Genomic DNA, 27,360 nt, shown 5'->3' on the forward strand with positions numbered 1-27,360 from the left:
TCGCCCGCATCTCGTGGTCGTGCGGTAGCGTTCTCGCTTCCCACGCCTGGGTTCCCGGGTTCGATTCCCGGCGGGGTCAGGGATTTTCTCTGCCTCGTGATGGCTGGGTGTTGTGTGCTGTCCTTAGGTTAGTTAGGGGACTGATGACCATAGATGTTAAGTCCCATAGTGCTCAGAGCCACTGTCAGCTGTGAGCCGCGCGGGATTAGCCGAGCGGTCTGGTGGCGCTGCAGTCATGGACTGTGCGGCTGGTCCCGGCGGAGGTTCGAGTCCTCCCTCGGGCATGGCTGTGTGTGTTTGTCCTTAGGATAATTTAGGTTAAGTGGTGTGTAAGCTTAGGGACTGATGACCTTAGCAGTTAAGTCCCATAAGATTTCACACACATTTGAACATTTTTATCATTACATTTCTCAACAGTTTTCTAATGGTGCTGCTTCCTAGAACACACCTGTGTGAATTGCGATCGAATTCAAGGGTTGCTTTCACTATACTGGGCGTCTCTCCTAAGAATCGCAAGGCGCATTTTCTCGGATGTGTCGGCAGAGATAAGCATTTTCATTTTTGCAGAGTGTAGATGGAATCAGCCGAGACAGTTACTGCTCATCACGTCTTTCATGCGACGACCGGCGTCGTAGGAAAGCTCCAGATCCTTCCCCATTATAGACATCGTGATTTTTAAAGCGGAATTTTGAGTTTCTATTCGATATCTCCGTCCGAACAGTCCTCATAAGGCCCAACAGTACGGATCGCCCGCTGTGTCCTGTGCCGTTAAGCGTCATTGGATGCGGATATGGAGGGGCACGCGATCAGCACATCGCTCTCTCCGAACTTGTTCGTTTCTGTGACCAGAGCTGCTACTTCTCAGTCAAGTAGTTCGTCAATTGGCATCCCACTTGCCAACAGCGCTCGGCAGACCCGCGTGGTGACCCATCCAAGCCCGACAGCGCTTAACTTCGATGATCTGACGGGAACCGGTATGACCACTTCGGCAAGGCTGTTGGCACCCATTAGATAGAGTGGTTATAAATGAGTCTAGCGTGATATTATTTTTACCGATATATATTAGCAGGAACCGAAAAACACGAAGAATAACCAGTAATTCAGCAGTGACAGCACCCTGGCTTCCGCTGACTGCTACCCCCATGCAGCAGCCTTGCAGAATAACCAGTACTGCTGCAGCGATTGAGTAGCGCTGCTGCCCAGTGACAGTAGGCAGCGCGGGCCAGTGTGGTGCTGTCGGTTCCGGAGTATTGGTTATTCTTCATGTTTCACTATTCCTGTTAATACTTATCGGTAAAACGAATATCGCACTAGACTAATGTGGGACCGCTCTATCGTACAGGCAAGTAAAATTCCGCTTTAGAAATTGTTTTGTTTGTAGCGGGAAACAAGCCGATGCGTTCCATCGACGCTGGGCGTTACATGAAAGACGTAACAAACAGTATTTGTCTGGACTGATTACAGCTACACATTGCAAAAGCTAAATTGCAAAAATCTGCCCAAAGTCCAGAATAAATGCGCATGACGTCTCTTAGGAGGGACACCCCGTGTATCCCAAACGACAATGATACTGTCACTCTTCCTTCGAGTACGGCGGGCGCTACATTTGCTTCCGACGATCTGTCCACATTAACATCAACATGCAGAGCTATTTTTGCTAGCTAACCACGAATCCAACCGAATACCTGTTCCGCAATTTTTTAATCTTGTGTATTGTTCACTAGGCGAGAACACGCACCTATACCGGAGGCTTTCCGCAGACCAGGGAACCCTGTGTCATCTCGGGCTTCGTTGTACACAGTTTTGTGAATCTCATGAACTCTCTTCCTCGCCGAACTGGGGCCATTATCAGTGATAGCTGTTATCGTCATGTCTCTTGGATGAGGCCTTTTTTTATGGTGTGCTTATTATTATTTGTACTACCTGCGAACATGCCTGTTCAGTTTCTGCGCTCCAGTCTCTGGGGGTACGTAAGTATTCTTTCGTCATTCAAGATGATAATTTACTAAGCTCGTAGTGAATCATACGACATAGGATCCACGTGACGTTCCGCATGTGGCGCCACGGAGGAAATGCTGCAGGTATGCGTATCGCGCACACGGCCACCTGGAGGCCGCGATGGGGGAAGCGGCGCATCAGTAAACAGAGTGAATGAGAGGTAACCAACACCCTGGGAGTGTCGTTCCGTTGAGTTCGTTGTCACACGGCAACGCCGCCATTAATATTCAGACGCAAAGTAGAGTCTTTGGAACCCACGCCAAGTCGCTATCTAAATCTACATCTACACTTAACTGCTAGCTGGTCACGGCGAGGGAACTCACGCAGAACGCAGGCGTCTTTATATTCCGTTCCACTGGCTGCTAGTACGCAGTTTGATTTGTTTCTGCTCTTCCGCGTGAGTGTACACGATGTATGCATTAAAAGTACGCACCATTACCTGCGAAGATGTTGACTGCTGATTCTGACACTGCCAGTTCTACATCTACATCTACATGGTTACTCTGAATTCACACTCTCGAATGGCGCGTGGGAAAAAGGAACACCTAAATCTTTCCGTTCGAGCTCTGATTTCTCTTATTTTATTATGATGATCATTTCTCCCTACGTAGGTGGGTGCCAACAAAATATTTTCGCATTCAGAAGAAAAAGTTGGTCATTGAAATTTCGTAAATAGATCTCGCCGCAAAGAAAACCGCCTTTGTTTCAGTGACTGCCACCCCAACTCGTGTATCATATCAGTGACACTCTCACCCCAATTGCGCGACAACACGAAACGAGCTGCCCTTCTTTGCGCTTTTTGGTGTCCTCCGGCAATCCTACCTGGTAAGGACCCCACACCGCGCAGCAGTATTCCAGCAGAGGACGAACAAGTGTAATGTAGGCTGTCTCTTTAGTGGGTCTGTCGCATCTTCTAAGTGTTCTGCCAACAAAGCGCAGTCTTTGTTTCGCCTTCCCCACAATGTTAACTATGTGGTCTTTCCAATTTAAGTAGCTCGTAGTTGTAATTCCTGGGTATTTAGTCGAATTGACAGCCCTTAGATTTGTGTGATTTATCGTATACCCAAAATTTATCGGATTTCTTTTAGCACCCATGTGGATGACCTCGCACTTTTCTTTGTTTAGTGCCAATTGCCACTTTTTGCACCATGCAGAAATTCTCTCTAGATCATTTTGTAATTGGAATTGATCGTCTGATGATTTTACTAGACGGTAAATTACAGCGTCATCTGCAAACAATCTAAGGGGGCTGCTCAGATTATCACCTAGATCATTTATGTAAATCAGGAACAGCAGATAGCCTATGACACTACCTTGCGGAACGCCAGATATCACTTCCGTTCCACTCGTCTATCACTACGAACTGTGACCTCTCTGAGAGGAAATCACGAATCCAGTCACACAACTGAGACGATACTCCATATGCAACGCAATTTGATTAATGGTCGCTTGTGAGGAACGGTATCAAAAGCCTTCTGAATCCGTGTTAGTTATGTACCAATAAGTCATTTTCTTCAAGGTGATTCATAATGTTCGAGTACAGTATATGCTCCAAAATCCTACTGCAAATAGATGTCAGTGGTATGGGCCTGTAATTCAATGGGTCACTCCTATTTCACTTCTTGAATATTGGTGTGACCTGTGCTACTTTCCAGTCTTTAGGAACAGACGTTTCATCAAGTGAGCGGTTGTATATGATTGCTAAGAACGGCAGTTCTGGAAAAAACATACTCTCTCATGGAAAATACTTGCGCCCTTTCAGCAGTCATATCCAAAGTTAGAAATGACTTGTCACGATTTTTCCATTGTAAATAATGTATCCGGATTTTAAACCAGATCGTATTAAATAGTGTACACCCTGAATGAGATTTTCACTCTGCAGCGGAGTGCGCGCTGATATGAAACTTCCTGGCAGATTAAAACTGTGTGCCCGACCGAGACTCGAACTCGGGCAAGTGCTCTACCAACTGCGCTACCGAAGCACGACTCACGCCCGGTACTCACAGCTTTACTTCCAAAGGATGGTAGGAGACGAGATACTGGCAGAAGTAAAGCTGTGAGTACCGGGCGTGAGTCGTGCTTCGGTAGCTCAGTTGGTAGAGCACTTGCCCGCGAAAGGCAAAGGTCCCGAGTTCGAGTCTCGGTCGGGCACACAGTTTTAATCTGCCAGGAAGTTTCAGTGTACACCATTTTTAGCAAAATATCTACCCGCTGTGGGAACGCTGCTAGCAATTTGACTTTAGGCAACTTCTGTTTAACGTGTCAGTGGTACAGCAGCCACGAATAGCAGACACAAAATTTCAGCAACAATCTTTTGCTTACAGCTTCAGAAACTATGGTGTCGAATAGTTGCAAATGACCAGATTGTGCATCAGTACCCTCGGTCTATGGCAAACAGTTTCGCAGAATATGTGATTGCTACTGTGACCCGTCTTTCGAATGATTCTCTTTGGTGCTAATCGTACGACATAGTTACGTGCTGACATTAAACTTTAGTCTCTCACTTCCTTTTATCTCCATACTTATCCGAAACCAAAGGAGCACATTCACAGTCCAACAGCATTCACCACAATCATTCACACGACACAGCCACTGGACGCACCATAGAGGAACATCTTCAACAAAGCAGTATCAAAAACAGTCATAAATATCGCTCGAAATATACGCGTTCCAGTTGCTGACTTGGATATTCGTGTTGTATACGCAATTCTGCAAAGATGTTAGGAGGAAGCGTTCGCATATCTTTTCTAAATGGACATTAGTTACTTGCACCGATTGTTAGACACGTATACTGGCACGATAGTGCACATTACATACAGTGTGTTTCAGTAAAAGTGTTTGCCTCTGTAACTTGCAAACGAATATGTGACAGGAAAATTTATTGCTGTAGGTCAACATAAGAAACGTTACGCTTTCTGCTGAGCTATGAGCATAGTTTACTGTGTTATTTTTACAAAGAGTAACTACAAAGTGATACAGTTTTTAAATGGAACAATAGTTGTTTCAATCACGCACTGGAATCATTTAAACCAAGTATGTACAAATCAGTTTAAATCGCATTGCTATCACGTTTAGTTTGGGAGCTACAACCCTTCGAAGTTTCAGGGGTGGAGGATACTATACAGTGTACAGAATACGTGACTGTGTGGTGATGCATGTTCTGGCGGCTGAATGTTGAATTAAATCAGGTGTTCAACTGTGTGCCCATGTTCCTGGATGCACAACGCAGTGCTCCTTCTAAAGGATCTGCGGACAAGATGTAACGCCGCCGGTGTCACGGAGCGACAAGCACCTTCGATGCGCCGGTTTAGATCCTCTTGGGTTTTCGGCTCAGTGACATAAATATCCCCACAAAAAGAAATCTACTGATGATGCGGCCCATTCACGAGGGCCATGGCGTCCCAACGACCTTCTAGGGAAACTGTTGTTCAGTTCTTCCTCAACAGCATGCGGAGTGTGGGCTGGATGATCGTCGTGCTGCATCCACATATGGACTCTGATGTCTGGACACACATGTTCAAGAAGAGCATCCTAACTGTGAACTACAGAAGCCCGATACATCTCACCTGACTGCGTACCTGTGGAGTAGTGCCGGCCGCGGTGGCCGTGCGGTTCTGGCGCTGCAGTCCGGAACCGCGAGGCTGCTACGGTCGCAGGTTCGAATCCTGCCTCGGGCATGGGTGTGTGTGGTGTCCTTAGGTTAGTTAGGTTTAAGTAGTTCTAAGTTCTAGGGGACTTATGACCTAAGATGTTGAGTCCCATAGTGCTCAGAGCCGTTTGAACCATTTGTGGAGTAGTGTGATCGATGATTTCATCCACAAGGATTCCACACCAGACATTGATAGACCACTGACGTTGATGTTGGACAGGTCGCAGCCACCGAAGTTTGTCTGCGGTCCAGTGGTGCGTGTTATGATGGTTCATTGCACCGAAATTTGTGTACGTGGAATCTTCATAGAACATAATACTTTGTAAGGAGACCAGAGTGAAGTTACGCATGATCCATTAACAGAAAGTAACTCGCCGATTGAAATCGTTCCCATGCAGCTCCTGGGTCAGTGACAGGTGATGCGGTTGAAGCCTGGGACCCCACACACATGTAAGGCTGATTCCAGTGAATGCAGCAACGTCGCGTAAACCGACATGGGGATCGTGGTGCATTGCAGCTTAAAAAAACACCTCCGTCTCCTCACTTCTTGCAGGTCTTCGTCTGTTACTGCTGCGCGTTCCCAAGCTGCCTGTTTCCCGAAGTCGTTGTTCAGCACGTAAGAACTTACGGCTGCCGGAGCACTTCTCCTAGGATACCTCACAGCGTGCCCCATGACTGCTTCAGGGGCATCGTATCGTCATTCGCCGAGCATCATCAACGTGTCGACGTACTCGTTGTATGTGTATGCCGTTTTCATGCGACATCAGTAACCGCGGCACGCTGAGCCCCGTTTGTCTGTGTGGTTCGACCTGCCGCGTACACGGCCATGTACGGGGCGACAGTCGGCAGTCTAACAGAGCATAGAAGATGCTTGACGCTTCGTGACACTGGCGACGTTACATCTCATCCGCGGCATCTTTAGAAGGCGCATTCTGTTATGTACAGCGTGTGGTATACGCCCTTGAAACTTGGAAGGGTTGTAACTCGCAAACTAAAAGTGATAGCCATGTGATTTAAACTGATTTGTTCACAACTGGTATGAATGATTCCAGTGCATGATAAAAACAACCATTGTTACATTTAAAAAATTATCTCTCTTCGCTGCAACTCTTTGGAAAATCGGTCGCAGGTTCGAATCCTGCCTCGGGCATGAATGTGTGTGATGTCCTTAGGTTAGTTAGGTATAAGTAGTTCTAAGTCTAGGGGACTGGTGACCTCAGATGTTAAGTCCCATAGTGCTTAGAGCCATTTGAACCATCTTTGGAAAATAACACAATAAACTATGTTCATAGCTCAGCAGAAAGTTTAACTTTTCTTCTGTTGACCTAACGCAATCAATTTTCCCCTCACCTATTCGTTTGTGAGTTGCAGAGGCAAACATTTTTGCTGAAAAACCCTGTATATTATTTCTCAAGTCAACATCCCTCTTTCTCAACACATACTAATCGTGCAGGGATGACAGAGGTATCGTTAGTTTTTTTTAACCATATTCTGAGTTGTATATCGATTTTGCCCTAAAATTCACTATTTGTGGAGAATTTTAAATAAAAGAGACTTTGCCGGCCGTGTGGCCGAGCGGTTCTAGGCGCTACAGTCTGGAACCGCGCGACCGCTACGGTCGCGGGTTCGAATCCTGCCTCGGGCATGGATGTGTGTGATGTCCTTAGGTTAGTTAGGTTTAAGTAGTTCTAAGTGCTAGGGGACTGATGACCTCAGAAGTTAAGTCCCATAGTGCTCAGAGCCATTTTTTTAAAAAGAGACTGTTAACTATCATACGCAAAAGGGCGAATTGGATGCCGAGCTTCATACCTATATTTTACTAAGCTAACTTATTAATCACGAATAATAAACTCCCTTTTCATATCATCGTATTAAAAATACCATTTTCTTTTTTTTTAAAGGACATATTAACTGTATAATTTGCATACAACATTGTCGTTGATACTAACCGTGACCACTGCGGTAGTCCATTATCTCTGCCGCATAAGTCGGCTTTTCTAAACGTATATATTTTTAGAAACGGCAAACATATTTGTCATTATCGCCTTGAATAGTGATTTACGTATTGCTACTACGGCCTATGGTGCTTGCATAAAGTACAAAGTTCAACTAAAATCTCAAAATACAGTTAGAGGTTACGGTGATTAGCGATATAGTAGGTAAGAAGCGAACACTACGTTATAACCTACACATTTCGCGATTATTTACTTCTTTGTACTTTATATTCGTATTTCTCATTAAACTTTTCTTCATCAGCAGGTAAATATAATACTACTCCCGAAAGTGAAAAATTACAAGTAACTGATGACAGTCAAATATTGTCATGAGCAATAAATTACATTTCTTTACTTTTTATTTTGTGATTTTATTTGCTCATTAATTAATAACTTCTGTCAACAACAGGGTGGCGTAAATACTACTGCTATAAACAGCAAATGACAAATTTACAACTCCAAGGAAATAAACATTAGAAGCTGTCGGTGAAGAAGCTTGGCGGCATTCCCACAACTACCCTTATCCCAACGACTACCATTATTCCAAATACTTTCATATTTAAAACTTAAAAGTGGGAAAGTTTCTCACTTGTCCCCTGATTTTAAATAATATCTGGCAAGAAATTTGCTAAAATTATGTCGTTATTTTTAGCGAGACCAGTTAAAAAAGTTGTTTAGGCAAGCCGCAGGTGGGCAAAGTGCAGCAAAGGAACCCATTTTCCGACTCAAGGTACGTATCGTGTACCATTTTGCACGTCCCAGCGAACAGTATATCTGCCCTCTCGGGCGCTAGTTGCGTGAGGCCGCTGGGATCCTGCATGGCGTTGAGTGTGATCCCTCCTAACAGACTCATTTCAAATCCGTATGATAGTTGTGGATTCTGACCAACGTTAGCAACATCCGCAGTATCTATAGATCATGATGCTACCGCTACCGAATTCTACGTCTACATCTACATCGATACTCCGCAGTCCACATTACTGCGCGTGGTGGTATCCTGTACCACTAATAGTTCCATCCGCAAATAGAATAAGGGGAAAACAACTCTCTATATGCCTCCTCATCAGCCTTAATTTCTCGTATCTTATCTTCATGGTATTTAAACGCAATAGTATGTTGGCGGCAGTAGCCTCTTTCTGCAGTCAGCTTCAGATGCCGGTTACCTAAATTTTCTCAATAGTGTTCCTCGAAAAGAACGTCGCCGTCTCTCCAAGAATTCCTATTTGAGTTCCCGAAGCATCCCCGTAACACTTGCGCATTGTTCGAATCTACCAGAAGCGAATCTGGCAGTCCGCCTCTGATTTGCTTCGATGTCTTTCTTATGCCGACCTGTCCGCCCCGGTAGCTGAGTGGTCAGCGTGACAGACTGTCAATCCTAAGGGCCCGGGTTCGATTCCCGGCTGGGTCGGAAATTTTCTCCGGTACGAATCCCAAAGAATCGAGCAGCACTCAAGAAATGGTCCCACTAACGTCCTATATGCGGCTTCCTTTACAGAAGAACCGAAGTCGACCATTCGCCTTCGCTACGACAGTCCCCCCATGCTCGTTCCATTTCATATTGCTTTACAATGTTACGTCCAGATATGTAAACGACCTGAAAAAAAATGTTCATATGTGTGTGAAATCTTATGGGACTTAACTGCTAAGGTCATCAGTCCCTAAGCTTACACACTACTTAACCTAAATTATCTTAAGGACAAACACACACACCCATGCCCAAGGGAGGGCTCGAACCTCCGCCGGGACCAGCCGCACAGTCCATGACTGCAGAACCTTTGACCGCTCGGCTAATCCCGCGCAGCAAACGACCTGACTGCGTCAAGCTGAACAGTAGTAACACTGTATCCTAACATTACAGGTTTGTTCCACCTACTCATCCGCATTAACTTGCAGTTTTCCACATTTAGGAGTAGCTGCCATTCATCGCACCGACTGGAAATTCTGTCTGTCTTGTATCTTCCTATAGGCACTCAGCTTCGACACCTTACCGTACACCACAGCGTCCTCAGATAATGACCAGATTGCTCCCCACCTTGTCCTCCAAATCATTTGCGTGTATAGAGAGTAATAAAAGGTCGTATCACATTTTCCTTGCGGCACTCGCGACTTTACCCTTCCCACTGATGAACACTCGACGTCGAGGACAATATACTGGATTCTATAACTTCAGAAGTCTTCAAGCCACTTACACATCTGTGAACCTATTCCATATGCTTGTACCTTCTTTAACAGCTTGCAATGGGGCACCGTCTCAAACGATTTCCGGAAATCTAGAAATATGAAATGCCCTTCATCCATAGTTCGGAATATATCACGTGAGTAAAGGGCAACCTGAATTTCGTACGAGCGACTCTTTCTAAAACCATGCTGATACCTGGACATAAGCTTCTCGGTCTCAAGAAAATTTATTGTATTCGAATTGAGTGTATGTTCAAGGATTCTGCAGCAAACCGATGTTAGGAATATTAGTCTGTAATTTTGCGGGTCCGCTCTTTTGCCCTTCTTATACATAACGGTCACTTGCGCTTTTTCCCAGTCGTTTGGGACTTTGCGCTGGGCGAGAGATTCGCGATAAACGCAAGCTAAGTAATGGGACAGTGCCATAAAGAACTCTTTGAGAACCCGAATTGGGATTCTATTCGGACCTGGCGACATTTGTTTTCAACTCCTTTGGTTGTTTCTCTATACCAGGGATGCTTATTTCGTCAACCATACGGGAGTCTGTCCGATGGTCACACGACGGAATGTTTGTACAATTCTCCTGCTTGAACGATTTCCTGATCGTGGAATTTAAAACTTCCAACACGTGTTGGTAAATATTTCTTCTTCGTACATGATGTATAATAGGATATTTACACAACAATGCAGTTTCTGAATGAGAAACCCGTTGCGCAATATTTTCTTATTTATAGAAATTAAATGTTTTTACTAGTATCAACTTTGTGCAGACATGCTAAACATTTCCATACCCAAAACGTAGTACATTTCATACCGGTCTATTGCTTGTTGCATGCCTCCGCCATTGTGTTTCAATATTATTCGTGAGCAGTGTACGTAAGGCTGCGGTCACAGTAGCACCGACGTCTGGCCTTCTGCGGACGACCGACATCGACCGATGTTTACAAATCACTGCGCCGGTACATGTGCGGTCTCAGTGCAGCCGATCTCAACGCCCGGACGTACAGATTTAAGAGAACGGTTGGCAGAATTCAAACGAGTTTGTTTTCTTCGGTCGACTCGGGCGGCGTTCCCACACGCAGCACATACATTGTAGGAAATTTTTAAGTTTGGTACAAGAAGGGAGGAGTTTGTGGCATCCTGAGAATGATAACTACGAGTATAATGGCAGGGATACGTCTGGGAATCTACGGTCCGAATTTGCTGCTTTATTGGAAAGGTTCAAACAACTTAAATATTTAATAATAATTAACATTGAGTACCTGGCATTACCCGAGTATCTGTTTACTCCAATTTTATTAGTCCATTTCCTCCTTCTCCCTCTCCCTGTTCCTCTCCTTCTCTTTCCTTTCTCTGTCCATCTCCTCCTTTCCCTCTCTCTGTCCATCTATTCTTCCATGTCTTTGTCCATTCTCTCCTCCTCACATACCTGTCCATTTGCTCCTCCCACTCTCTTACTCCATCTTCTCCTCCCCCCTCTCTCTGTTCATCTCCTCGTCTTTCCTTTCTCTGTCCAACCCCTCTCCCCTCTCTCTCTGTCCGTCTTTTCCTCTTCCCCTTCCTCTTCCCTTTGTCCATAGTAAGTAATATGTGTAACAAGTTTGGTAGAAATTGATCTAGGAGTTTAGGAGCAATTTTTTATCTGTGGCTTTGGCCGCATGTGCACATGTCACATATCTGTAACATATTCCACATGTATTTCTACACACCTTTCACGGGTATCTCTAGCGAATTTCGTCGTGCAGCTTCGTTTTCACATAGCGAAAAGAGTTTCTTGAAGGTTTGAAATTATCTGTAAAGTTTGTTGCAAGTCACAAGGTGCTCTCATTCACAAATAAAGGCCGGATATAGCCTAGTGTCGGCCTCAGTAGCTGCGCGTGCAGCGCAGGGTATTCCTAACCGAAAAGACCTGGGTTCGAATCCCGGCCGGTTAACTGGTTTTTCTCATTTCGGGGACTGGGGCGTTGTGTTGTCCTCACGTTCGTATCGTTATAATTGACATTACTATTGAGATAGCTGAATGGGCACAGCCCGAAAGCCACTAAATTAGCCTGGCTATTGGTGCGTCGTGAGCTACGCTTCTTTTCCACCCCCATCCCACCCTTTGAGAGGTAGGTGGTTCTTACCCAACAGTGGTTATTTACAGACAGTAAATGAGACGCGTACCAAGTTTGGTTGAAGTCGATTCAGTGGTTTAGGAGGAAATGTGGAACATACATACACTTTTTTAATATGTGTGGATTACATATGTTCTCTGGCTGTCTGGCAATTTTAGCCTCATGTCTATGCTTTATACAGCGTGTCATCTGCAACACAGACAAAATCCATACTGGAAATTTTAAGTTAGATCATAACCTCAAACAAAAGTGCCTTCAAGTGAGAAAAATGGTGTGTGTCAGTTTTGATGTTCAAAGTTACTACAGTGGATCTTTCTTAGGTTGTGGTTGGTAGGTATTAGCTGTCTACGAATTATCGTTACTGCTTACTTGTGTTTTTATGCCAGTAAGGTGATGATTCTGTGGTCTGAGGTGGTTTGCGAATGTCATGTATGTACAGGGTAACCCGAAAGTCCGTTAACGTTTGAAAATATACTAATTCACCGAGTAATGTAGATACAGACGTAAACCTTGACACACACGCCTCAAATGACATGTTTTATTGAAACCAAAAACGAGTGAAAAAAGTGGCGAACAGATGGCAATGGACAGCAACACGTAATTGTCGCCGCATGAGAATCGTGACGAATGCGAGGTACCCGATATGTTACAGAGACGCATCATCCCTAGCCAGGGTGATAAACACCTGCTTAAAGGTGCGACTTTTGTGCAGAGTGGCGCTCCGCCCTGTATTGCTACACATGTGAAAAACCTCTTGCTTACATTGTTTGGTGAGGATCGCGTGCTGAGCCGCCACTGCCGTCATGCTTGACCTCCCTGGTCCCCCGACCTCAATCCCTGTGATTATTGGTTGTGGAGTTACCTAAGTCTACGGTAATCAACCGACCTGATTAAGGACAACATCTGACGGCAGTCTCTCACCATACTTAGTGATATACTATACAGTGCTGTTCACAACATTGCCCCTCGACTACAGGTATTGTTGATGAATGACGACCGACATCAGTTGTTACGCTAATCGTTTGAAGCGCCATCTGTTGGCCATTTTATGCAGTATTTTTTCTTTCAATAAAACCCCATGTCATTTCAAGGGTACGTGTCTTTCTGCCTACATTATTCCGCGATGTATTGATTTTTCAGTTGTGTGCGAACTTTTGGGTCACCCTGTTTTTCCCGCTGTTCAGTCTTTTAGATGTTGAGAGAATCTTATTCTAACGTTTATGTTTGCCTTTCACATATATGCAGAAGAGAGTCATTGAGGGTTTTTACTCAAACGTCTGTTTCACTCATTTTATTTGAATTTGTGTGGAGTGTTTGTAATCTTGCTCTTCAATGTCACCACGAATCGTACTGATTATGTAAGAAAAACGATATTGTACTGCCTGCGTTGTTCAAAAATGCGATAAAAGTTTTCTTCGGAGATGTATCTGATGTTGGAAGGAACAGGCACTGGGGCGACTTCAGTCGTTATGAAATAAATGAAATGAATTGGCAGTTGCGAATACGGAGAACCATCAGCTGTATAGTGGGATGACGACAATGAAAATTTGTGCTAGACCGGGAATCGAACACGGATTTCGCGCTTATTGCGAGCGGTCGTCTTAACATTGGGCTATTGAGCACGCCCCAAAGCCAGATGCAGACTTCCATATTAGATCAACCCTATGTCTGCAACCTGCACTCGTACATCCATTACATATATCCTCGTCCAGATGATGATGATGATGATGATGTTTGGTTTGTAGGGTGCTCAACTGCTCGTTTATCAGCGCCCGTACAAATTTCCAATCTTCGCTCAGTCCAAACTCGCCACATTCATGAATGATGATGAAATGATAAGGACAACACAAACACCCAGTCATTTCGAGGCAGGTGAAAATCCCTGATCCCGTCGGGAATCGAACCCAGGACCACGTGCTCGGATCCTCGTCCAGGGTAGACATTGTAATTGAAAGTCGCTTCCAGTGTCGGCGGATAAATGTGTAATCGCAGTGCCTGTGTTGTTCAGAAACTCGATGCAATTTTCCTTCGGATGTGTGTGCGTTTCAGAAAGAACAGGCATTGTAGCGACTACAACCGTATCAAATAACTGAAATGTATTGGCAGTTGCGAATATTGACATCAGCTGTAACGGAAAATCGGGATTCGAGTCCTGGTCCAGCTCAGATTTTCATTGTTGTTATTCCATTATGCAGCTGATGATTGATCGTATTCACAACTTTGAATACAGTTCATGAATGTAATGAAAGTACCTGTCTTCATGTCATATAATCGTAAAACTTGTCTGTTAATTCCAATAACTGAGGAAAGAGTGTGCACTACTCGTCATGTTCTTTTCCGAGACAGGTATAGGTTAGAGCAAATTCTAAGCTGCCTTGTCCAGCCAAAAGCTGACAAAGGAGATCGGACGTAATGTGACCAGGGTATCGGCCGGTGTTAGCGGATGAGTTCTGGCGACGACGTCTGGCGACCGTTGTCGGTGCCACTGTGAACGCAGCCAAAGTTGTGTATATTTTGCGGATGTCCCGTTCTCGACGGCAGCATATACACGGAGGCAGACAGGGAACACACGTGCGGCCGCCGAGTTCGGCGTCCGGCGCGCTGTCGTCGGTCGCAACGGAAACGGCAGGCGCGGCTGCGGCTGCCGCTCTGTCGCCGGGGCAACGCTCGCCAAGGCGGACCGCGCTCCGCGGGAGGGCGCCGCCTGCTTCCGCCCCCCTAGACGTGCACTTCCTGTGCCCGCGCAAGCGCCCGAGGCGGCAACACACACTACGCCGCAGTTGTGCGGGCGGCCCGCTTGCAGGGGCCACGCCAGTTCTCTCATAACGCCGCAGAGGAGAAGTTTGATTCTGCGATATTCCATCTGACTTTCGGAAAAACGTCGTCTACACAATTCCGAAGATTGCAAGAGCCGACAAGTGTGAGAATTCTCGCACAACCAGCTCAACAGCTCATGCATCCAAGATGCTGACAAGAATAATATACAGAAGAATGGGAAACCCGATGAAGTGCTAGATGACGATCAGTTTAGCTCCAGGAAAGGTAAGGGCACCAGACATGCAGCCCTGACGTTGCAATTGATAACGGAATCAAGACTAAAGAAAAATTAAAATACGTTCGTAGGATTTGTCGACCTGGAAAAAAGCTTTCGACAATGTCAAATGCTGCAAGATGTTCGAAATCCTGAGAAAAATTAGGGGTAAGCTAGAGGGAAAGAATAAGCAATATGTACAAGAGGCAAGAGGGAACAATAAGATTGGGATACCAAGAATGAAATGTTGGGATTTAAAAGTGTGTAACTCAGCGATGTGTTTTCGCTCCTATTGTTCAATCTATACATCTAAGAAGCTATGAGGGAAATAAAAGAATGGTTACGAGTAGAATCAAAATTTAAGGTGGTAATATATCAATGTTCAGATTCGCTAATAATATTGCTATCCTTAGTGAACGTGAGGGAGAATTACAGGATCTGCTGTGTGGAATTAAGAGTCTAATGAATACGGAATATTGATTGAGAGTAAATCAAAGAAAGACCAAATTAATTTGAAGCAATAGCAACGGCATCAGCGAGTAACATAACATCAGGATTGCTTATCACGAAACAGATTAACTTAAGGAATACTGCTACGTAGGCAGCAAAATAACCCATGACACAAGGACCAGAAAGGAAAAAAACCCAAGACTACCACTGGCAAAAATGACATTCCTGGCCAAGAGAAGTCTTACTAGTATCAGACATAGACGTTAATTTGAGAAAGAAATTTCTGAGAATGTACGTCTAGAGCACAGCGTTGTATGATAGTGATATATTGACTGTCTGAAAACCGGGAAAGAAGAGAATCGAAGCATTTGAGATGTGATGCTACAGAAGAATGTTGAAAATTAAATGGAATGATAAAGGAACAAGCAGGTTCTCCGGAAAATCGGCGATGAAAGGCATATATGGAAAACACTGACAAAAGGACGACATGGTAGTAGAGGGAAGTGTAGAAGGTAAAAACTAAAGAGGAAGGCAGAGATTGGAATACATCTAGCAAACATCTGAGGACGCAGGTTGCAGGTGCTACACTAAGATGAAGAGGTTGGCACAGGAGAGGAGTTCGTGGTGGGTCGAATCAAACCAGTCAGAAGACTGAAAGAAAAGGCACCTCTGGAACCTAATAAAACATCGATTCTGCGTGTCATGGATTCCACAAGCCCTTGGTAGGTTACCGGAGGTGTATGGTACCAGATATCAACACACATGTTGCGCAGCTCTCGTAACCTACGAGTCGGTGGAATGTTGGCGTGCAGTTGGTGTCCGATACGTCATAGATTGTTCCAACGGGTTCAGATCACACAAATTTGATGGCCAATGTATCAACATGGAGTTCTCTATAATGCTTCTCAAACCACTTAGCATGATTCTGGCCTTGTGACATGGAAATTGTCCTGCTGGAAAATGCCTTCACTTTCGGGGAAGACCACAAGCGTGAAGGGATGCAGGTGGTCCGCAATAGTATCTACATAGTATACAGCTGTCATGGTGCTTTTGATTACTATCACAGGTCCCATGAAAGCCCAGCTGAATGTCCACCATACTACATGGGGAATTCAATAAATAAGTTTTATTCAAGATTCCAGTACACCAATTTATTCCCCACTCCTTTGGCTACAAAGTCACATTTTTCAACGTAATCTCCCTTCAATGCGACGATCTGACGCCACCTTACTGTGAGGGCCTGTATGCCCGCATGGTACCGCTCCACTGGTCGATGTTGAACCAACGTCTTGCTGCATCGATAACCTCCCCATCATCCACGTACAGGTATGCACTTTACAGCCTATGTTTACTAGTCATTTTTTCTTGTTTTGGTGGAAAGAACATGTCGCTAAAGTTTGCAGTGTCTTCCTTCTTTTTCCTGGGGCATATCACAAATATGGAAATACTTTAAATTGGTCAATTGCTGACCAATTTAAAGTATTTGTGGTTCTTGATCACATTTAAATCGTCCCCTCATAAAATTTCCGATGAATGCCCATGTCTCCACATGCGTGGATCATTTATATGCTTGATATGTTTTTGCCAATTTTGACGAAGTTATAACCAGGATTTGCTTTGTGCCTTATCTGCCTATGTGTTGATAAGTTCACGTTCTATCTCTCAGACTCAGCGTAGATGCTCTCTGCTGAATAGTCATTGCATTTCGTGATAGTTCTAGCAGTAGTAGTATATTTATTTGGGTTGTTGTCAAATGAGCGATCGTAAGAATGCTAGACTCGTTTTCCAAATTCCTGTTTTCTTTGACCAACCTATCCACTCCACAGTTGTGTTTAGATTTGATGCACTGAGATAGTTCTTTAAACTTTCGTGTAATGTAGAACATCACGTCAGTTTATTAATATTTGAATACGGTGTCACTATCTTGTATGGACTTGGTCCACAAATAATGAAACTGAAACTGTTGCGTAAACTCTATGGATCATACGTTAAAATGTTTCATGGTTTCGAGATTGCAGTCCCACTCCTCATCCTTAATGTATTTTTGGGAGAAGAATAAATTGAAGGAGTCATTGATGAAATTAGACGTCCAGTTCTGTTCCAATAACAAATATGCTGAATATGAAAGACATCCGTTGCAAGCTTTTTTAAATGAGTATCAGACGGAGGTGGTGTTTAAGTCCTAGAGAAAAGTGAAACGTAACCGTTTCATAGTACAGGGTGATCAAAAAGTCAGTATAAATTTGAAAACTTAATAAACCACGGAATAATGTAGATAGAGAGGTAAAAATTGACACATATGCTTGGAATGACATGCGGTTTTATTACAACCAAAAAAAAATAAAGTTCACAAATTGTCCCACAGATGGCGCGTGAAAGATCTCTTGCGCGCGTCGTTTAGTGATGATCGTGTGCTCAGCCGCCACTTTCGTCATTCTTGGCCTCCCAGGTCCCCAGACCTCAGTCCGCACGATTATTGGCTTTGGGGTTACCTGAAGTCGCAAGTGTATCGTGATCGACCGACATCTCTGGGGATGCTGAACGACAACATCCGACGCCAATGCCTCACCATAACTCCATACATGCTTTACAGTGCTGTTCACAACATTATTCCTCGACTACAGCTAATGTTGAGGAATGATGGTGGACATATTGAGCATTTTCTGTAAAGAACATCATCTTTGCTTTGTCTTACTTTGTTATGCTAATTATTGCTATACTCATCGGATGAAGCGCCATCTTTCGGACATTTTTTGAACTTTTGTATTTTTTTGGTACTAATAAAACCCCATGTCATTCCAAGCATGTGTGTCAATTTGTACCTCTCTATCTACATTATTCCGTGATTTATTCAGTTTTCAAATTTATACTGACTTTTTGATCACCCGGTATATGAGTGACGTAGGGTGTGCTACGTATGTGGAAATGAACAGGAAGGCAGATGGAAGAGTGGAATGGCGTACTGCTGCAAACATGACGGCGGATACTACAGAAGAAGAAGAAGAAGAAGAAGAAGAAGAAAGATGACCACGAAGGGATTTATTGCGAGTATTTACGGATTTACTGGTACGCGAACAGAAAGGATTTATTGGCACGCCAACGAAAAGAGACGGGGATGCCCGGCTGGCAGCTGCTCGGCGGACGCCTGTTTGTGTGTCCGTGCGGGACACAGCGGTGTGGGGTGGGGAGCGTCTTCCCGCGGCGCGGCCGCAGTGTCTGGGGCTGAATGCAGCGCGGCCAGGGACCGGCGGCCAAAGACGCGGCCGGAAGCGCGCCCACAAAGGCGCGGCCCTCGCCTCCCCCCGCGGCCGCTGCAGCTGCCACCGACAGCCATCCCCGAGGTATCCGCTGCTCCGCCCAGCCACCGCGGCCAGTTTCTCCCCGTCCTCTCGTCGCGCGCAGGCCGTTATCACGGCGTGGCCACGGCGCCTGTGTAGCCGCCTCCAGATCTGAGCTATCCGCCTCTCAGACTGACATACCGGGGTTCGATCCTCGGCACTGCCAGCATTCGTTACATGGCGGGACAACTCCGACAGAATGGACAGCTGAGGAGCGATACTGCGTAAGCCAGTGTCCACGACACTCCATTGAAATCGCTTCGTCTGAGGTTCTCGCAACGTTAACAGACTGTGTTGTTGCTGTGGTCTTCGTTCTGAAGATTATTATTTAGACTATGTAGTAGTAATAGCAAAACGAGGGTAATGGACAGCTGCTGAATTAAATCAGGTGATGCTGAGGGAATTAGATTAGGAAATGAGATACTTAAAGTAGTTTTGCTATTTGGCGAGCTAAATAACTGATGATGGTCGAAGTAGAGAATACAAAATGTAGACTGGCTGTGGCAAGGAAAGCGTTTCTGAAGAAGAGAAATTTGTTAACATGGTACATAAATTTGTCAGGAAGTCTTTTCTGAAAGTGTTTGTATGGAGTGTAGCCATGTATGGAACTGAAACATGGACGATAAATAGTTTAGACAAAAAGAGAATAGAAGCTTTCGAAATGTGGTGCTACAGAAGAATGCTGAAGATTAGATGGGTAGATCACAAAACTAATGAGGAGGTATTGAATAGAATTGGGGAGAAGAGGAGTTTGTGGCACAACTTGACTAGAAGAAGGGATCGGTTGGTAGGACACGACCTGAGGCGTCAACAGGTCACCAATTTAGTATTGGAGGGAAGTGCGGAGGGTAAAAATCTTAGAAGGGGACCAAGGCATGAATACACTAAGTAGATTCAAGAGAATAGAGGTTGCAGTAGTTACTCGGAGATGAAGAAGATTGCATAGGATAGAGTAGCACGGAGATCTATTTCATACCAGTCTGTGGACTGAAGACCACAACAACAATGGTAGTAATCATTTGGCAGCTGGCGACCGGAACCGCTGCCGCCACCAGTACAGCATGAGTCCGGCCGGCATTGCCGCCTTCCACTGTGTTCCCTCTTTCCTTGCGTAAAGCATTGTGCCTGCCAGTTCTCGAGTAGGAAACTTCTCCGCGTAAAATGAAATCTTCTGACGGGTGAAAACAAAATGGTTCGATTGTATTTCTCTCACAAAACTACATAATTTTTAAAAGAATGTTAGTACACACATCACAAGAAGTTTTGCATCATCTCGGTTCCGAGAGTTCCGGAACCCGTACAGAAAACTGGAATAGAGGTCGACATAAACATCATTTCAGCCCTTTTTAGTGCTCATGATAACCACTCATTGCATGTTGTACCACCACACAGCGAGACCTTCAAAGGTGATGGTCCAGACTGCTGTACATACCTACATCTACTACCCAGTAGCACGTCCTGTTGCATTCATGCATGCCTGATTCGTCGTGGCATACTGTCAACAAGTTGATCAAGACACTGTTGGTTCCTATTGTCCCACTCCTGAACGGCGATTTGGCGTGCATCCTCAGAGTTGTTGGTGAGTCACGACTTCCATAAAGAGCCCTTTTCAATCTACCCCAGGTATGTTCGATAGGGTTCATGTCTGGAGAACATACTGGCCACTCCAGTCGAGCGATGTCGTTATCTTGAAGGAAGTCATTCACAAGATGTGCACGATGGGGGCGCGAATTGTCGTCCATGAAGACGAATGCCTTCCCAATTTGCTGCCCATATGGTTGCACTATCGGTCGGAGGATGGCATTCACGTATCGTACAGTCGTTACGGCGCCTTCCATGACCACCAGCGATGTACGTCGGCCCCACATAATGCCACCCCAAAACAGCAAGGAACCTCCACCTTGCTGCACTCGCTGGACAGTGTGTCTAAGGCGTTCAGCCTGACCGGCTTGCCTCCAGACACGTCTCCGCCGATTGTTGGTCGAAGGCATACGCGACACTCATCGGTGAAGAGAACGTGATGCAAATCCTGAGCGGTCAATTAGGCATGTTGTTGGGTCCATCTGTATCGCGCTGCATGGTGTCGTGGTTGCAATAATGGACCTCGTCATCGACGTCGGGAGTGAAGTTGCGCATCACGCAGGTTATTGCGCACAGTTTCACTCATAACACGACGTCCTGTGGTTGCACGAAAAGCATTATTCAACATGGTGGCGTTGCTGTCAGGGTTCCTCCGAGCCATAGCCCACAGGTAGCGGTCATCCACTGCAGTAGGAGCCCTTGGCCGGCCTGAGCGAGTCGTGTCATCGACAGTTCCTGTCTCTCTGTATCTCCTCCATGCGATGGCTCTGGTCCACTCCGAGACGCCTGGACACTTCCCTTGTCGAGAGCCCCTCTTGGCACAAAGTAACAATGCGGACGCGATCGAACCGTGGTATTGCCGTCTAGGCATGGTTGAACTACAGACAACACGAGCCGTGTACCTCCTTCCTGGCTTAATGACTGGAACTGATCGGCTGTCGGGCCCCCTCCGTCTAATAGGCGCTCCTCATGCATGGTTGTTTACAACTTTGGGCGGATTTAATAACATCTCTGAACAGTTCAAAGGGATTCTGTGTGTGATAAAATATCCACAGTCAACTTCTATCTTGAGGAGTTCTGGGAACCGGGGTGATGCAAAACTTTTTTTGATGTGTGTAGCTTAGCAAAAACACTAATGTTTGTTACATATGTGTTTGAAATAAATTTACGGCGAAGTTTCCTAACAGTCTCAGTGGCCGTAGAAGACACATTTATCTGTGGGAAACGACGTTGGCTACCCGTAAACCAGGAGTGTCATCGTTGTTAAGAATTGTCTCTGTAATAATTGTCATCATGAAAATGGCAGCGCGACCGCTACGGTCGCAGGTTCGAATCCTGCCTCGGGCATGGATGTGTTTGATGTCCTTAGGTTAGTTAGGTTTAAGTAGTTCTAAGTTCTAAGGGACTGATGACCTCAGATGTTAAGTCTCATATTGCTCAGAGCCATTTGAACCATTTGAAAATGGCAGCTTGTGTAGCGATGCACTTATAACTGAGTTATTTGCAGTCTCCTCTTTGATTGCAGTAACTGTAGTTGGCGATGTACACCAAACGCGCTCCACGTTTGCATTTATAGTAGTCGAAAAGTTGTAAACAGCCTTTTGCTCCCTTTCATTTATCCCTGCTGCCTTCGGCATATGAAAGAATGTATTCTAGGTCAACATGGTCAAAAACTTTCTCTAAATGTACAAATGTTGTAAACATACGTTTGCTTTTCTGCAACATATCTTCTAAGATAGGTCGCAGAATCAGTATTGTCTCACGTGTTCCAACGTTTCTTCGGAACAGAAACTGAGCTTCCCCCAGGTCGGCTTCTACCAGTTTTTTTCAGTCTTCTGTAAATAATTCATGTTATAACGCATGATCAACAAGTTTCCGTTCGAAGGCCGTACAGTCCAAAAAGCCAACCGGGCAGAATCGCTGTGAGCTTTGAGGCAGTCATACCACCGACGCATCAGGTTGAAGATACCTGTTTGGTAAAACACTGTTCTGCTGCGTGAAGCAGTCCGTACCTGCCTGCTACACATTCTCGTCCGACAGGACTCTTCGACCATTCAACACCTTTTTTAAGGGACCGCAGGCTTGCCTGAGGTGTCTGCGACCTGCGTCTTGTGACGAATCGCGACCAGCACAGAAACTGGCCCACAACACCAACGGTGGTGTTCGAGAGATATGCTGCTCCATACACATACTTCATTCTCCGATGGACGTCTACCAGCGTTTACACTTCGACAGGCAAGGGAAAAAATAAAGCTGCACGTTGGTCCTGACTGGACGCGGTAGGTAATAATGTCGCCATAGCTCACGTTTCCGCATTTACTGCGCACACGTCGGAAAGATGCGAAGACCAAACAACTTCCTTGCCTTCTTGTCGGTATTTATATACCCGCATTCATATCACACTACGTTGCACATAGGGTGCAGCAACACCATCAAACGGAAACTTTTTGATCGCCTCTTATAGTACAGGGTGGTTGTATTTAAACTTTCGCTACGTAAAAGGGCTTCCATGAAAAACGAGTGACCGCAGAGCAACGAAATTGTGTGGAAACATTTGTAAGGACCTGCGGAAGAGAAATAACGAATAAACCATTGAAAGAAACACATTTTAATTTCCGCGTGAGAGGGTAGCATTTGTCAATTGCGTGGCGTTCTTACTTTCCATGTTACAAACGTTGCTCAATGTGACGACCACCTGCATCCACAAGAGCATCGTCCGGAACTAGACACTGCTGTACTGCCTGAAACATGTCAGGTGGGATTCGCTACCTCCCACGCTAAGCTACGAGGAGCGTTTGAAAAGTCCCTGCAAGTCCGAGAGATGGCACCACCGACGCGTATCGAGGTCATGTTTAGTTAGTAGCATCTTTGTAAAGAACTCACACCAAGGTTCAGCCATATTGGTCTACATCTTTGCGTTTGGCATTCGTGTGAATCAAGGAAGTCGAGTGATTGTCAGAAAATGAACGAAAAAGAATTTCGTGTGATGATTAAAAATTACTTTATGAAAGGCAAAACGGGTCTGGAGACTAAAGAGAAGCTTGATAAACATTACGGTGACTCTGCACCTTTGATTAGAACAGTTTATAAGTAGTTTCAAAATTTTCGGAGTGGCCATATGGGCGCAAGTGATGCTTAACGTTCTGGACGACCTGTGGAGGTTACGACTCCAGAAATCATTGATTTATGGTAATGGATGACAGAATAGTTAGGGTACGTGAGATTGCTAGTGCTTTTGGCATCTCGAATGAAAGGGTACATAATATTTTGCATAAACATTTGGACATGAGAAAGCTATCCGCAAGATGGGTTCCGCGATTGCTCACGCTTGACCAAAAACGGAATCGTGTGAATTGTTGCAAAGATGGTTTGCAGCTGTTCAGGAAGAATCTGCATGACTTTAAGCGCCGTTTCGTCTGTGTGGATGAAACATGGATACATTACTATACTCCTGAGACCAAAACACAATCTAAACAATGGCTTACCAAGGGAGAATATGCACCAAAAAAGGCGAAGACCATTCCTTCGGCCGGAAAGGTTATGGCGACCGTCTTTTGGGATTCGCAAAGGATAGTCCTTATCGAATATCTAGAAAAGGGTAAAATTATTACAGGTGAATATTATTCATCGTTATTGGGCTATTTGAAAACCGAGCTGCAAGAAAATCGGCGGCGATTGGACCGCAAAAAAGTCCTTTTCCATCACGACAAGGCACCAGCACACACCTCAGCAGTTGTGGTCACAAAATTAATGGAAACAGGATTCTAACACGTTTCACATCCCCCCCTATTCTCCAGACTTGACTCGCTCGGAGTACTGTTTGTTCTCCAATTTGGCTGGCGGTGCAAAGATTTTATTCAAACGAGGAGGTGATTGCAGCAACTAATATCTATTTTGCAGATTTGGACAATTCCTATTATCGGAAGGGATCAACAAATTAGAACAGCGTTGGACGAAGTGTATAAGTCTAAAAGGAGAATATGTCGAAAAATAAAAAAGGTTTACCCCAAACACGTAAGTAGTTTTTATTTTTGCACCGACTTTTCGAACGCCCCTCGTAATATTCAGTCTCCAACGTGTGTTAGTGTCCCGGTGATAAACCGTGTGCTTCAAGTAACCCCACAGCTAGAAACCACACGGGTTCAAATATGGTGAACGTGGTGACCACGCTGTTTGGAATTCCCAAATCGCTAGTTAATTCGAATTTCCGAATCATGTTCGTCAACCTATGTGCGGAAAGACAACCACTCCGTATTCCTTCAATGCATCAATACTCGTGAAAACCTGTAGTACTGTTACTGTTGTTTTATCAAAACAGCATTACGAGTAAAACCTTGCGCACCTTTTCGAGACCCATGTTGACTGTCTGCAGCTGTAATGCACACTGATGCTTGAGCATCAGCCCCACGTCGCCGTACCAGTACCGGCGACGAACGGCAAGTCATGACACTAACTCGCAAATCTTGCAGCGCACAGTCGGAATATCATACCTATGACATTCCTATGGACTTGAGTAACCTGCAGTAAATAGTTTTCCGTCTACACTGGCACAAGTAGCGGAAGTTTTATTATAACTACACTGTATTTAGCAACCATGACGTATTAAACTGATAGTTCGGAAATACTCAAACCTGTCAGCTCATACTTTCTTTCTTCTTCTTCTTCTCGAGGGGCATGAAAGGAAAGCAGTGGTTGGGAAGGGAGTAGCCTATCCCCGATGTTATTCAATCTGTGTATTCAGCAAGCAGTAAAGGAAACAAAAGAAAAATTCGGAGTAGGAATTAAAGTCCATCGAGAAGAAATAAAAACTTTGAGGTTCGCCGATGACATTGTAATTCTGTCAGAAACAGCAAATGACCTGGAAGAGCAGCTGAACGGTATGGACAGTGTCTTGAAAGGAGAATATTATTTGTACATCAACAAAAGCAAAAAGAGGATAATGGAATGTAGTCGAATTAATTCGGATGTTGCTGAGGGAATTAGATTAGGAAATGAGACACTTTAAGTAGCAAATGAGTTTTGCTATTTGGGGAGCAAAATAACTGATGATGGTCGAAGTAGAGAGGATATAAAATGTAGACTGGCAATGGCAAGGAAAGCGTTTCTGAAGAAGAGAAATTTGTTAACATCGAGTATAGATTGAAGTGTTAGGAAGTCGTTTCTGAAAGTATTTGTATGGAGTGTGGCCATGTATGGAAGTGAAACGTGGACGATAAATAGTTTGGACAAGAAGAGAATAGAAGCTTTCGAAATGTGGTGCTACAGAAGAATGCTGAAGATTAGATGGGTAGATCACATAACTAATGAGGAGGTATTGAATAGAATTAGGGAGAAGAGAAATTTGTGGCACACCTTAACTAGAAGAAGGGATCGGTTGGTAGGATGTGTTCTGAGGCATCAAGGAATCACCAATTTAGTATTGGATGGCAGCGTGGAGGGTAAAAATCGTAGAGGGAGACCAAGAGATGAATACACTAAGCAGATTCAGAAGGATGTAGGTTGCAGCATCAAACCAGTCTCAGGACTGAAGACCACAACAACAACAACTTTCACCTTGAAGGCTGACGGTATTTAGCCGTCAGTCTCGTGTATTTTTCACGCGCTCTTTTGCGAGCCGACATGGTTCGATGGTATATTTTAGACTTGTTTCCAGTTTGAGGCTCTCTTCGGAGACCTGGAAGAGACGTCCGGGGCTACATTCACGATTCTGCCGTCGCGCCGCACTTATGTGGGTGTGTGTGTGCTTGCAGGGAGCCGGACTACACGGAGGGCATCTTCCAGTCGATCGGCTTCAAGGAGTTCCACTCGTGGCTGGTGCAGCCGGAGGCGGCGCGGCGCAGCGAGCAGGGCCAGGCGGAGATGCGGCGGTGCGCCGACGCGCTCAAGGCGGCCACGCGCCGCTACGCCCGCAAGCAGCTGCGCTGGATCCGCAACAGGTTCCTGCGCCGCCCCGACAGGCAGGTCGGTACAGCACTATGGCCAGGGCCCCGCCTTTCTCACACCACGTCCTGGTTCTCTTCTTCTGTGCCTCGCAGCTTCCTTCGTGTCGCGCGTTGTCACACTCGCGACCACGGCCAGAATCCACGTATGCTTGGCGATGTGCTACGCACTGCTTTGCGAATTTTATTTGAGATGTTTACTGACCGACCCGAATTAATATTCTTCTCCCGTGCACTATCAAATAATTGTACTGGTAGTTATAATTAAACTGACGGTGTTTCGAGTGCTGCTGTATACATCGCAGGACACTGAAAAATCGTAATTGTTCACTAACCAGTGCGCTTACGGAGTATGCTGGAAAACAATAGTTCCTCTTTCTGCCATCAGGTCAAGATATGGCGCTACAAGCAGTCAGCATGTGTAATGGATCCTGTTTTGACGTCAGTATGCTGTTTTTAGCTAGCCGACGGTGCTGATTTCTTTTGTCGAGTGACTGTTGGTGGAAACGGTTGGGAAGGTACGGAAAACTACGGAACCCAGTGGCTATTGAGAAGAGAGAATAAAAGTAAAGTTGTTTTATCAGAACGGCAGCAACAACAGCGCTGCATTGCTGGAATATCGCCGATAGGAACAGCTGCAAAGAGGCTTCACATGAATGAATGACACAAAGAAGATGATTAAGGAAATTGAAGAAACAGATGAATGAGGCAGTGGAGCAGGTAGAGGGAGGCGGCCCAATCCCGTGGACTTGTTACTTAAACTCCTATAACTACAGCCGACTGGGCATCACATGCCTCAAAGTCTCTAGCCAGTGCTCCAGCTGTCTCACGGGAATTGTCTCTCACAGTCTCACGAACACACATAAAATACTGTTTGAGGAAACAAATATTTTGTCCCATGCCTCCACGTACTGGGATTCTGTTATTAAGGAGGCTGTTGAAATAAGAATGAGCGAGAAGAACTTTAACCGTGATAGCGGATACTATGTGAGCGGTGCATGGAAACGAGCGCTCGATGCAGAGAAGCAGCAGAGATATTCCTTGCAGGGTTTACGTTCTCACGGAAGCTAGGGCGCTACCAGCGC

The 27,360-nt window shown here is 45.2% G+C and overlaps 1 protein-coding gene across 1 annotated transcript in view; it reads left to right on the forward strand.

Annotated features, from left to right (window-relative positions):
• LOC124788750 (tRNA dimethylallyltransferase-like) overlaps positions 1–27,360 on the forward strand; it is a 604,197-nt gene that overhangs the window by 562,253 nt on the left and 14,584 nt on the right. Inside the window, exon 4 of the mRNA XM_047256031.1 lies at positions 26,087–26,297. Coding sequence (XP_047111987.1) covers positions 26,087–26,297 — 211 coding nt within the window. The remainder of the gene's footprint in view (positions 1–26,086; positions 26,298–27,360) is intronic.

Source organism: Schistocerca piceifrons, chromosome 3 (assembly GCF_021461385.2).
Source record: "Schistocerca piceifrons isolate TAMUIC-IGC-003096 chromosome 3, iqSchPice1.1, whole genome shotgun sequence".
Classification (NCBI taxonomy): Eukaryota; Metazoa; Arthropoda; class Insecta; order Orthoptera; family Acrididae; genus Schistocerca; species Schistocerca piceifrons.